The 13,770-nt window shown below is 42.1% G+C and overlaps 1 protein-coding gene across 2 annotated transcripts in view; it reads right to left on the bottom strand.

Annotated features, from left to right (window-relative positions):
- cdh23 (cadherin-related 23) overlaps nt 1-13,770 on the bottom strand; it is a 231,052-nt gene that overhangs the window by 117,540 nt on the left and 99,742 nt on the right. For both annotated transcript variants that reach the window (XM_008285307.1, XM_008285308.1), the window contains 3 exons: nt 7,032-7,226; nt 6,215-6,343; nt 2,914-2,992 (listed from right to left, as the gene is read on the bottom strand). In XM_008285307.1, the coding sequence (XP_008283529.1) occupies nt 2,914-2,992; nt 6,215-6,343; nt 7,032-7,226 (403 nt within the window). The remainder of the gene's footprint in view (nt 1-2,913; nt 2,993-6,214; nt 6,344-7,031; nt 7,227-13,770) is intronic.

The raw sequence follows: 13,770 nt of genomic DNA, 5'->3' as shown, positions 1-13,770 counted from the left end.
TTGACGCTCATACACCAACGAATAATGCATGACTGGTCACATGCGTGCACACACGTGGGGTCAAATTCCTTCGTTTGGTTGTGAGGTCGTGCAGCGACTCAGCAGATGGCAGAACAATGAATATCTTCATCACCCAAAATTCCCATGGTGCTCCAAGCTTATCAAGCAGTGCCAGCCCTTATCAGCCAGCTGGCAGTACTGGAGGCACTGATGTCCTTCCATCCTGGCCATTCTGGGCTCGACAGGGGGCAGGCAGAGTTTAAAGGATACAGTCCGCAGACGGCTGTATTCCTCCCGATGGGTGTTTATTTTCACCACGCAGATCAATGTTTCAGTTCTGCAGGATCTCTGAGGGATTGTTCGTCCTTCAGGATTGAAAGGCTGATTGTGGTTAAAATAAACACCCTGTGGGGGTATTAAAGCCGCATTACAGCGGTGCATTGACCACAGAGTCAAAAGTGTCGGCGTGTTTTACCTTAAGAGAAACATGGATTTTACAAGGAGAAGTAAGCAAAAGGAAGGCTGCAAACTTGCTACAACCATTTCATGATCAATTGTTAAGTATAACAGAAGGCATCTGAAACAAATAAACAATAAGTTTTCTCCTACAACACTCATATCCAAATCAAAGATATATTTGCTGGCTTTGATGCACGAAGACAACTAAATGATTCTAAGTACCCTCAGTTGATTCAGAATTTGGATTAGCTAATTACCTATCACTGGAGGTATCTGATAGTCAAATTAATGTCAGGAACACTGCGTGGCAGCCATAAAGATAAAATATTAGCATCTCAAAATTGAAAGAAGAAAATGGTGCCATTCACTTTGCAGACATTTCACCTTCTGATCTTTGTGTGCACAGTTAGAACACTAAGAAACCAGATGGTGCTACATAGATGCTACAGCAGGAGCAATTTAGAAGATGGTAATTATGTTACTGTGCTGTGCTGAGTTATGGTTCCTGCATTACAAACTTACTTTAAGATAACCCAGTTAAAGCTGCAGTAGGCAGAAATGTGAAATAGGCAAAAACTCCTCCTCCTTCTGCTGCTCTTCCCTCACTGATCGAAATGATCCAGACGTGCATGCATTTCAAACATGCACAGACAGTCAAGCCCAAAGCTAATGTTTGTTTTGTGTCTTCACCCAGGAATCAAAACCCTGGTATCCCGATTGAAAGTCCACTGTCTAACCTATTGTGTCTGCACATGCGGCTTTCACTGTGGACTTCTGTCTCACCTTGTGGTGGTGAAGTCCTGTGATTTGCTATAATCCCCCGTCACAGGTAAGATTTTCTAAAGCCTAAAAATAGAGCCAAGAAGTCTGGTTTCCTTTCAGATCATCAAGTCTATGATTGATTCTGAAGAAAGATTGCTCATATTGAGCTAGATAGGTTTTTTTTAAAATAGTATGTGCCAGATCTACCATCCCTCTTGCTTCTACTTCCCCCTTCCTACTCATTTGCCCTTCCTTACCTCCTGTCTGTCCTGAAATAGTTCTGTGTGAATCACTTTAAACAAGCGTTTTGCACGACCACCAGATTTGTTTTCAACACACGCAGGACAGACAGCTACTAAATTACAAGGAGATATTCACTGAATTTGATAATTGCATTGAACTGAAATCACCGACTATATCTTTAATCTAGTAACAACCACAACACCAGTGCGTGTCAGCTCAGTCCATGTCACTCCCTATTCCTATTGTAGCTTCTCTCCACTGAAGCTTTACTCAATTCAGTGCAACCATATCCATCTACTCGTGTAAGTTCAACACCAAGTCAACAAAAGTGAGTTTCACAGGATTGCCAACTAGGTTATTCTTATTCTTTGAAGCACTGACCATGGTCAGTGCAGTGCATATACTAGAAAGGTTTCAGTTCTCCATTCAGACCTGATATAATCTGAGAGGGAAAGGTTAATGAAGAATGCTCACCTGGTAAGACTGAAGTGTGAATAAGCAAACAACATAAACTTTCAGAACGTTTTACAGCATAGTTGTATATAAACGTTAAAGTAAAGCACAGACAGACATATACAGACACCTAATACTCTTCCCACTTGCTGCTAATCCCCAAAACTTAATTTCTGTCATTAAAAGTTTGTAAGTTTGTAAACTTACCAAACATCTTGGAATAAAGACTGTATATTCATGTCATCATTTACACATAAGGATTAATAAACAGAGTACCTGTCCAATAATTGTAATCCTAGATGTGGATCAACACCAAAATCTAATGTAGAGCTTTTTGCCCTGAGGACAATCTGTCCACCAGGTTTCATTGAAGTCTGTTCATGAGTTTTTGAGATATCTTTCTGGCAGACAGTCAGATGAAGTAACAGGCAGGCATAAACATCATATCCTTGGCAGAGGTTAGAAAACTGAATTCAGGAGTATTAAAGCAGGATCACTGCTACAGCCTTATCAGCACCATGCAAACTGGAGCTTCCTCTCTTCCTTTTTAATGTAAACTCTCTGATATAGTAACACCAACTCAAGCTATGGACACTTTCTCTCAGCGCATTTTACAGAAATTGTTTTTCTGTAAAATATCTTTCAAAAAAACAATGAAAACAACACAAGTAGGCAACTACAGAAAATCCTGAGATCACACTCTTCTGCCGAAGGTAAAATTTGTCACTCTGACAAATCATAATCCTGTTTTGATGGCACAAGCCAACGTGAGAATGATAACGCTAAATGAAGGCTGACTTCTGCACAACTGCACCAAAACAGTGATTAATAACTGCTTACGGCTAAGCCTATTCTCCAATGCTGAGGCACCGCTCTCTGCTCTTATTGACTGTTGTGCTTGATGAGATTTGTCTATTATTGTTGTGGAATTATGATAAGAGTTGATCGATTCCCCTCTCTGTGCTGCGGATGTCAGATTGATTATGTGACTCAGACCTGAGATGATGGTGTAGCCGATTCCTCTCGGTCGGCCAAGATCCTGGTCAATGGCTGTTATCTTCCGCACTTCGTATCCCTGCAGAGACAGAGACACACACAAAACACAGTGTATAAGCTGCATGTAATCTTCACAGCCTCTTTTTAAAATTACATTTTTATTTTTTTTTAGCACTTCTGCAGAAGTTTCCACTTTAATCTGACATTTTGTCAATGACAAAAAGCTTAGTATCACAGTAAGCAGTTATTGACAAATAAGATAATACTACATCTCATTTTTATGGTTTTCATCCTCTGCTGTGTGCACACAGATTGTTAGCGGCCTTTAGCACTTTGTAAAAACAGTTTTGTCCTTCAAGATGACAGTGAAATTGAATCTGTGAGTTGAACTGGAGCTTGTAAAGACAATATTCAAAACAATATCCATAAATGACCATCACCTCCACCAAATTTTAAAACATAGGAGCAATGCATTTCCAATTCTACACACTGGAAGGGGAAAACAGTTTTAAAAACTCTGCCACAAAAAGAAAAAAGCATCCTGGCAGGTGATCACAAACAACTTTTTCTTGATGGGTGTTAATAGCATTTCATCAGGGTTTATTTCTCCTTTCGTTGTTTCAAAACTCTCCACTTGTGCCAATGGGTCTTCTACCTGACAAAACCACAATATGACAGTTGAAGAAAAATGAAGAAGAGAGAAAGCTATTTGAAATGTCTTTGATCCGCTGAGCTTTCTCAGCCTTCGTGCCTCAATCAGACACGGTGGTGATACTTAAAAACCCCTGTGCTGCAGTGAGAGATTGAGAGACCCTCCCTACTTCCAAATTTCCTTCCTTCCTTCCTTCTCTCTCTCTCTCTCTCTCTCTCTCTCTCTCTCTCTCTCCTCCTCCCTCACTCCCCCCTTAGCCCTCTCACTCACACCCAAGCAAGCTGTCTCCCATTGATCCTGCAAATTGTGTCTAAGACGTGTTTATGCTCCATTTCTGCCAAAGCATCTCCTGTCATTGACCAATTACAGCAGAATCAATTACAAGCCTTTTAGAGAGACTGATTCACACCAATCACTAGCTGAGAGGGAAACACACACACACACACACACACACACACACACACACACACACACACACACATGAATGATGCAGGGACAGACAGAGAAATAAATGACTGAGAAAGTGAGTGAGGAGAAGTGATGCTGAAGTAATATGAGCAATATTCTCGAGCTGTCCACACAAGTGGAATATGTTCAATCAACCGTCAAAGATACAATCCCTCCCCTCCTGCACACACACACACACACACACACACACACACACACACACACACGAGGAGACACACACTAACACACACACATACACCAGCACATCTCCCCAACCCTCGTCTCCCGCTCTTCATCCTTTCATTTCTAGCCATACAGTGCATTACCTCCCAGCAGATTCTCCTTTTCTCTCCTTCTCCTCATTGATTTGACAGCCAAATTGTGTTTGTCCTAGAAGGGGCTTAAACGTCAGTCCAAGCATAGATTCATAGCTATAACAGCTAAAAACCCTGCCCTGTTATTTCATCTGAAAAAACTAAATTTCTTCTAGTCCTTTGTCAAACTTTTCCCTGGATGACGGTTTGATCGGCTTGAGAATATGAGAAAGACAGGAACAGAGAAACAAACAGACTCTGAGAGAGGCATAGGCAGGAACTGAGGGAGGGGGTGGGGGGTTGTGTGTATGTGCGCACTCACAACTTTGAGAAATGACCTATGACAGGGATCCAAGTTTGATATCCCTATGTGTAAATGTCATGGACCTTGAGAATAGTTGACACTCATTCCGTCACTGTAGTCCCTCGGCTTATCACTACCAAACAGTGCATAATGGAAATGACACATGCCTGTTAGAATACCACATGAGGTCATTGGTGGGGTGTATGAGTCCGAGCGCAGTGGCATGTATTTCTGCACTTCACTTAAAGCGCTGTGGTAATCCTGCCTCTATCTGTTGTGGGGTCGAAAGGCCTCTGCAACAGATTTCCGATTCTGGTTGAGCACCTGCTGTGAACTCCTCTTACATTGTCACTTTAATAGGATTACACACTGCCCCCTACTGATAGAGGTAAGAGCTACAGCACTCCAAGGCAGTATTACTGAGGATTAACGCTGCTTAGCTGCTGTGAGAAATCTGGAATCCGTTCACTAATGTCAACTTTGTGATCCAAAGTAATGCCACTCTGTTTAACTCTCTACTCTTTATTTCATCCTCTAACTTTGCATACTGCCTTTTCCTCCTCCCCTTTCCCCTTTTCTCATTTTGCCCCCAACATCTATTCTCTTCCCATATCCTTCCCCTGCTCTTCCTCCTCTTCCTCTTGTTGTGACCTTCCTGGTGACAGTTGATGAATCAGAGAGTCAGGGAGACACCAGGCGTCGACGCCGTCATGCCCCGTTAATATGCATGCAAATGTAGCACTTGACATTTCTACTGTGGCGCGTGCAGGCTGGGGACAAGGGATGTGTGGGTGGTTGTGTGAGTTGGGGGGCTGGTTTGGGCGAGAGACTTAGGGAGAGACGGAATGGAACCTGATGGAGTGAGCGAGAAACAGAAATAAGGACGGACAGTATTATGCCCCTGTGTATAATTCCCTCTCTACAAGTGGAAACATCAATAGCTGGACCATTAGCCACCTGGGAACTGAGTTTAGGGGCTGAGTCCTGAGTCAAGGGAGTGAACATAATGGTGCACAGGTAAACAGACACATAGTGTATTAGAGATCCATTATAAACATACTTGCAATAAAGACAAAGTTTAAGGTCATAGCGAGACCCCGGTGGTTAGCGCGTCATACAATACACAGACTTCATACACATGCAACAGTATGAGCACATGAGATAGCATAAATCCTATAGCCTCAGTGACCTTTGCTGGAGGCCTCACATCCCTGAAGCAGGACTGTAAATCTCCCACAGTAATTACAGTCTCCAACACCTGCAGTGCTGAATGTAGGGACCCGGGGCTGGGTTTGGGTGTGTGTGGGTTCCTAGAGGGGAGGCTCAGGAGGGGGGGATGAGAGGTGAGATATCCTGCCCCGATAATAACTCAGACCTTCATTTTTAACCATATTTCTCCTGCACTTGCTTCGTACACCTCCTGAATAATCAAAGAGTAGCATGAACACGGGACAGGTGGAGCTGGAGATGAGCAATGAGGTAAAAGATAAGTGGACCATATTGGCAACAGAGAAGGTTAGAAAAGAAATGGACACATTACAGGGTTTCACACAGGAGCTGTAATAAGAGGATTGCATTACTGACCAGGGGAACATCCTCCTCGATGTTGGTGCTGTAGGGCAGATTGGTGAAAATGGGGTCCATGTCTTGGACATCAGTGATGGTAATGGCCAAGTTGGCAAGCCGAGACAGAGGTCTCACTTTGTCTTGATCCTGAATGGACAAAAGTACAGTAAGGGAAGCGCATTAACATTTATTTGCCAACATACGCTAAAGGTATTATTAGTGTGCTGACTAAATATACTCTCATTCCCAGTGCGTCACATACTCCCATTTTGTCAAAGCCACTGGTGTCTTAGAGATATGCACAAGTTTTGCGTCAGTGCCACCTGTGTCATTATTTGGTGCTGACTGATATATAGGTTGTTTTTTTTTCCAGTTCAAGAAACCTCCTAAGGGGTGGAGAAGGCACAAGTGATAGGATTTTCACTCAAAAAAATCAAGTGTTTGTGTCAGATGTTCATTTTTTCACTTAGTTTCATTTCATTTTGTGACCTAAGGTTTGTTTTTACTCGCTGTTTGGTTACGTTTAGGCACCAAAACTACTTGGTTAGGTTAAGGAAAAGATTGTGGTTTGGGTTTTAATATATCCTGTCGCAATATTGACCACATTACAAAGCAAACGTCTTGCTACCTGAAAAAGGCAGACAGTGACGACACCAGCAGAGCACCTTTGGCGACTGTCTTATGGTGTCTGTTTCTGACATGCACAGAGTATAGGATTCCTCTGTGCATTGAAAAATGACACCAAAGGATACCCAGTGCATTCAAATGTTAGGCCAAGGGAGCTTGATAAAGATGCAGTGTGTGACAAGTTGGGAGTGACACTGGGTTCACTGACCGTAGCGTTGACAGTGAGCTGGTAGGCTGATGTTGTCTCATAGTCCAGAGATTTGATGACAGTGACAGTGCCGCGAGCCCCATCAATGGCAAAGAATGGAGAGGGTGGCTGGAAGGAGAAGAGAACACTGCCCCCAGTACCCTGGTCTGGATCTGTAGCGTTCACCATAAATACTGATCTGCCCACCGGTGTGTTCTGAAAGACACATTTAAATTGACACACACAATAGTGAGTAAAGTGGGAAATGTTCAAGATAAATACTACTGCTGAAGTAGAGAGTGAACTTCTGACCTTTATGTGGTTTACAGAGAGGCTTTATCTTACTGCAGACAACAGTTTAATTTAGCCATAATTTTGGAACAGTGTCCTCCTTGTGACTGTGATTGCACATATTTAGCCCTTAAAGCTTCTTCCTGAAATCATGACTGCAAATAATTTATTCTCCGTCAATCTGGATTATAAAAACAATTATCAACATGGCTGCTTCAGCCACTGGTGACTGAGTGGGCAAGGGGCTGACTCAGCATTATGCAAGTGGGTCCAAATAACAAATGGTTGAGTAACAAGTACCACTGCGCAAAGACCAAAATACCATTTCTAAAATTAGATTAAATTTGACGTGGAAAAGATGTCTATAATGACCACATTTGGACTACAATTAGCCTTTACATAGAGGTCCTGTGGACGTCAACACTAGATGTTCGGTAGACGTAGGTAAAAAAAGACGTCTTTTGGCGTTACAGTCTGCACCTGCCTGTGACCAACACTGGACGTTCAAAAACGACTAAGAAAAGACGTCACTGGGACGTGTCTTTGCGCAGTGGGCTGGACCCAGCCCTGTGTCAGGTTTAGTTTTCCAGGAGACGTGTGAAGCTCAAGTGGATAAAATGAAATTAAAATAGTTTTGTTAAACATAGTGGGTAAATTCTTCAAAAACAGCTTTGTTTTGACTTACTGGAACCAGAAACATTACATTTATAATCAAGTCAATTTCCTGCACCTGTCTTCGATGTCCACATGATGTCGAAAAAAGTTACCTAGACCAACGTCCAAATGTTGGACTGCATATTGATGTCCAAGTGGGGTCATGGTTAGACGTCCAAATAGCGGACCTAGTTTGCACGTCATATAGACGTCCATAATTGGTCTTGGACCGACGGACGCAATATGGACATGTTCTGCACGTCCATCAGATGTCTGATGTTTAGTGGGTACAGTCATGACTTGATATTCTGACCCTTAACAATCTGAAAACCCTGCTAAACGACAGGTTTTTAGGAAAAACGAACGGAACCCACAAAAAAATAGCCTTAACATACTGACAGCCTTGGATTCTGACTCCGACATGACATTTTATGTCACAAATAAGGATAACGGCGTATTAGCTGATTTAAGAATCTGACAGATTGGCTACGTTCAGACTGCAGGACTTAATGCTCAATTATGGTTTTTTTGTGAAATCCAATTTTTTTGCGAGTTTCCAATTGAATGCAACTTGTATGTGATCTGCTGTGTGAACTTTATGCAACCCAAAAGTGTCACGCGTAGAAGAGGACACAACGACGTCACATGCAGTAAGTGTGCTCAGTGTTTAACAGATGGTAACGGTGGAGTTTATCTGCCACTCCCCCACCTCTGCCGCCACCGATGGAGGAAATAGAACCGTGACCGATAACTAAACTGGCATCAGCAGCGCAGTACTGCCTGTGCGTTCTGGCCACTTCCACGCCATCGGAGCGCTCCCCTGGGGTTGAAGTGCCCCCCCCCGACCGCACCAAATATTCGGATATTCAGCATTAATTGGACTTGTGTTGTTCAGACTGTCATGAAAAGATCAGATACAGGTTGCATCGGAGAAAAAAAAAAATTGGATTTAGGTCCTTTCAGTCTGCTGTCTGAACATGATGTCAACCAACGGGCCCGTTGACAAGCGCACCGGTCAATTAGGCGTGAAATCCAGTGATGTGTAGTGTTCTAACAATACACTAGTTATTATACCAACTATATCAATGAATATTAACAACAAATTCCCCTCCAAGCATCAAGCCCTCCTTGTATCTCGAAATCCGTCTTGACAATCTGACAGCCTTGCTATCTGACATAAAAGAAGGTTTTACATTTAGTGTCGGATTATTGAGTCATGACAGTAGTTGTTAATATTATTTACTATAGTGGACAATAGGGGCATAATGATTCACAAACTGGAAGAATGCTGCATTGCTGTCTTTGTCAATCCTGAGGACAGTCATCTCTTTAAAAAAAAAAAAAAAAAAAAAACTCTGAGCAAACTGAGGCCACGTTTGCACATAGCCGGCTATTTACAAAAATGGATGTACGTGTTACGTTCTACATTAAACATTGTTCACACCAGATTGTTTAAAAAAAAATAATCTTCGTTTACACAAACCCGCATAAACACATCATAAAGAGCTGCTATGAGCCTCCCAAACCTATAGGGGGCAGTGTAACGAGAAGCATAAAGCCATGCTTGTCGATCAGAGTCCTGGAAAAAACACAATGACTAATGGCACGAATTACCTCCTGTTACTTCAACAATCATGGGGCGAGGGTCGTTTGTTTGGTTGGACTGACAGAGAAGTGGAGCTACTCCTAAATGTGGTGTTAGAGTACAAAACAAGTAAAATATTGACTTTCTATCACAGTAGCCAAACTCTAAACATGGGTCGCACACATTTGACGCTTCTGTCGCATACTGTGATGTTTTTACAGTTTTCCCTTTCCTTTCCTTTAGTATGCAACGCTTTGTTTCAAGTCCAGGCTTTTCTTCCATTACTTGCTTGCATCTCTATGTAACACATTTGTATAACACCTGCCTAGTGACTAGTTTGGCATGCCCTCAAACAAACAATAAGAAAAAGTGTTTTTTGAAATCAAAGTACATAAACATATTGTGGTAGACTACAAAAATCCAATTATATACCTGTAAAAGTGCATAAAATGGGCTATTTAAAACTCGATGTGGAATGTGAATTAACACATTGTACATGTGTAATTAAGGTGGCTCAGTGTTTGCTCAGCTTCGAAGGGTAACCCTGCTAATATTCTTTAACTGATGGACCAAAACAGGTGCACTGCCAAAAAGTTCAGGGATGTTGAGATTTCGGGCTGGACGCATCAAGTATGTCAACATATGTAGACCTCTGACAGTAACAGACCAAATTCAGAGTTGTCTATCAAAAGGTTCTGGATGAATGCATTTACCATTAAGTCCCAACTGCATTACAATGCCTTTGTTAAGCGCTATGAGATGACTTGTTGTTGTAAATATGCGCTATACAAATAAAACTGAATTGAATTGAATTGAATTGAAAGGAGAAAAGAGACAACGATTAAACACTGGCGAATCCGACTGCCCCTGGATGCTTTCTGGCCATTGTATTAAATTCTGCGCTTCTCTTTTCAAGGAATAGCTTCCCACCAAATAATAATACAATAATTCACTCACACCCACAGATCCAGGGAGGTTGGTAAATATACAATATCAAACTGGGTTGTGTGTCAAAGAAGCAGCATTGGAGATAATGAGACAAATGTTAGATTCACCTAGCAACTGTTTCACTGATAAACCAGCGGACTGTTTTGTTTTGCAGTTCTAAAAAGACTGCCTCATTAACATTTCCGTTCAAAAGCTTGAAAGAAGATGAAACCACAGCGCTATCTTGATGGTGTTGTAGTCCTACAAACTTTCCACAACTGATACAGGGGTGAAAAGATAATGACTACATTTTTATTTTTGAACTGAACTATTTTCATGGTGGGGAGATGGTTTCAGAGGAGTGACCGTGCCCAGCTGGCAGCAGAGTTAAATTTTGGCACACAAGGCAATGAAACATTCTTTGTTTATTGCAGTTTCACTTTGTGACTTACTCTGATAAAGCAGATTTTACTCCCACAATTATGCAACTTCAATGGCATAGGAATATCCTATTGTAAGAAAATATTTGTTGCACTTTGTTGTCTTTGAATACAAGCGTTGCCTATCTGTGTTTCCCACATAAATTGCCCCAGGTATCAAAAAGCTAAGAGCAAAGAAATATCAACTGGGCAGAAAGGCTGCACAGTGGCGTATCAGAGTGCTGTTTGTCTTGTTCATGCTCAGCGTCAAAACCTGGACAGAGGGAAAAAAGAGGAGGCCATATAAAGAAAGAGTCCCCAGGTATTGCAGAGCAGTTTGTTTCTAAGTTTGAGGAACATCCTCATTAATTGGAATTTTATCTCAAAATAGCCACGCACACACACACACACACACACAATTAATAGGAAAAAAGAATGCCTACAGACAAAAGAAAAAAAGGTTGTGCAAGAAAATGGTAAGTATTTGGGCATACTACTGGAAAGAAAGGTTTCCTCAAGGCCCCTATTCCCTCCCTCTCTTCGTCACTCACACAATCACCTGTGCATGCAGTGTGTGGCCTTGTTTACTGCAGGGGGAGAGAGCGACCACATGGGGAGGTCATGGTGTTGAACTGAGCTGGGCCCCGAGCCAAAGCTAAAGTGACACAGTAAGTGAGCAGTTGACCCCACAGTCTGTCTGCATTGGCGTCTGGGGAGCTGGAAGTGTATTTGCATGTGTGTACAGCCTGCGCTGTAGTCTTGGTGTGTCAGGGTCTGTGAAACTGTGTGCTACTGTGTGTGAATGCTTGGGTTACAACATGTGTATGTTTGAACAGTGTGAACATGTGGGATGTGCTTGTGGAGACGTGTATATTTGTCATTTTTGTAGCAAAAGCCTTGACTATACTCCATAGGAGACTGTCACAGACAGCTGCGGACACCCATGGACATGTATTAGTTGTAATGATACTATTTTCTAGTCTGCGGGAATCCGTTTGGAGGACTCTGTCGTGTACATGCACACTCAGCTATATCTTTGTTTTCGGCGCATACACATGACCGCCAATTTCCACTATTGCCTTGTAGTGTAGTTGCTGCGCAGACTGGCGTACATTTTAGGCTGCACACAGATATGTGCAGAGGGGTCCACACGAACTCTTGCAGACTTGAGGAGATGACAAAATTGACATTACATGGAATCATCGCAGACGTGGAAAGTACAACACCAGCCTGTTGTCTGATAGTACGCACACTCTAGAGTCTCTGTGGCAAAAACATCACCATCTTTCCAAGTTCACGAGAATCCACACGGAGCCTTTCGCACAGGTTTACATTTAGTCCAAAATTTGTGCAAGCCCTGCCACTACACTACAAGTGCACTACTGTGCTGAACTCGTAGATAGGATCTATAGGTGCCAGTATGGAACACAGCCTTCCAAGCGGACTCCCACCAACTAAGAAAACAGCATTTTAACTGATTGCCTTTGACTAGATGATTTTGTACAGCTACAGCACAAACACTTCATCAGTATCCCTACTTTTCCCGCCTTTTTTGTTTTGTCACTGATTTCTTCTGCATAAGCAGTGATGGACAGGTTTTTTTTGTTTTTTGTTTTTAAAACCAGATGATGCCAGATCAACAACATTGTAATTGAAGACCTATACCAATTAAAATGTAGTTCTTTACAGTGTTAACTATGTTTTTTGTTTGTTTGTTTCAAAAATATGTATCAGAAAATTTTCCAAAGTGGTGTCACTGGGGGCGGCTGTGGCTCAGGTGGTAGAGCAGGTTGTCCACTGATGGCAAGGTTGGCGGTTCGATCCTCGGTCCCCCCCCACATGCCAAAGTGTCCTTGGGCAAGACACTGAACCCCAAGTTGCTCCCAATGGTGGATTAGCACCTTGCATAGCAGCTCTGTCACCATTGGTGTGTGAATGGGTGAAAGCGAAACACATTGTAAAGCGCCTTGGGTACCACTAAGGTAGAAAAAGGCCCAAAAAAAGGTAGAAAAATCACCAAATCCCACCACCAAAGAGGACTGGTGACAAAATAAACAATTTTGAGGTTAAAACATTTTACAGATATCTAGTCTTGTATCACTGAAGATCACTGCAGCATAACTAAGTTATGCAGAAACAGCTCTTCATCATCTGCATGGTGCATTAATAGCTGTGGCAGTGCTGAACTAAAACAAGGGAGTGGGGCGACCAGATCATTCGCTGGTGTGACCAATGAAGAAAGTTGGTAGCACCAGAGCTACAACTGGAAAAGTTAGTCTGGAGCCCTGGAACAGGACCGCAAGAAACCACATCCAACAGCTGAGGATCTCCTGCTGCCCACTGCTCTTGATATGGTGTCAACAATGACTGATGAGAATACCATCACAAACCTGAAGGCTATCCTCCCCCTGTTACTGTCACTGATCACTGAGCAGGTTGTTGCTGCACTATTTGACTGCTCATCATATTTAATTTCAGTAAATTTAAACTGACTCATTTCATGATTATTTAAGGTGAGGGGGGGCACAAAAGATTTTTGTCCTTTGAAGGGGGGCCTGACAGAACAAGTTTTGAGAACCACTGGTTTAGATGATTAAACATAGTTATATGTATGGGGGTATGCTTACAATGGAGCTTTTACTACCATGACGAAAATCCTTTTACAAAATCTATTACAGTATAACAAAACTGAAAAAAAAAAATACTTAAAGTGTCAATTCTTAGAATTAAAACACACAATTGCAGAATAAATGTATAACTTCAGTATAAATTAAACTAAATATATGTACAACACAATTTTGAGTGCTGAGAGTTCCTTCTTCTATGGCTTGTTCAATCACACAATCTTTCCCACACTGTGTGTACGTAAAAGAAAAAAAATGCA

This window comes from Stegastes partitus, unplaced genomic scaffold (assembly GCF_000690725.1).
Source record: "Stegastes partitus isolate 25-593 unplaced genomic scaffold, Stegastes_partitus-1.0.2 Scaffold396, whole genome shotgun sequence".
Lineage (NCBI taxonomy): Eukaryota > Metazoa > Chordata > Actinopteri > Pomacentridae > Stegastes > Stegastes partitus.
Note: the sequence above shows the minus strand (reverse complement) of the source record. Positions and strands in the feature narration are given on the sequence as shown.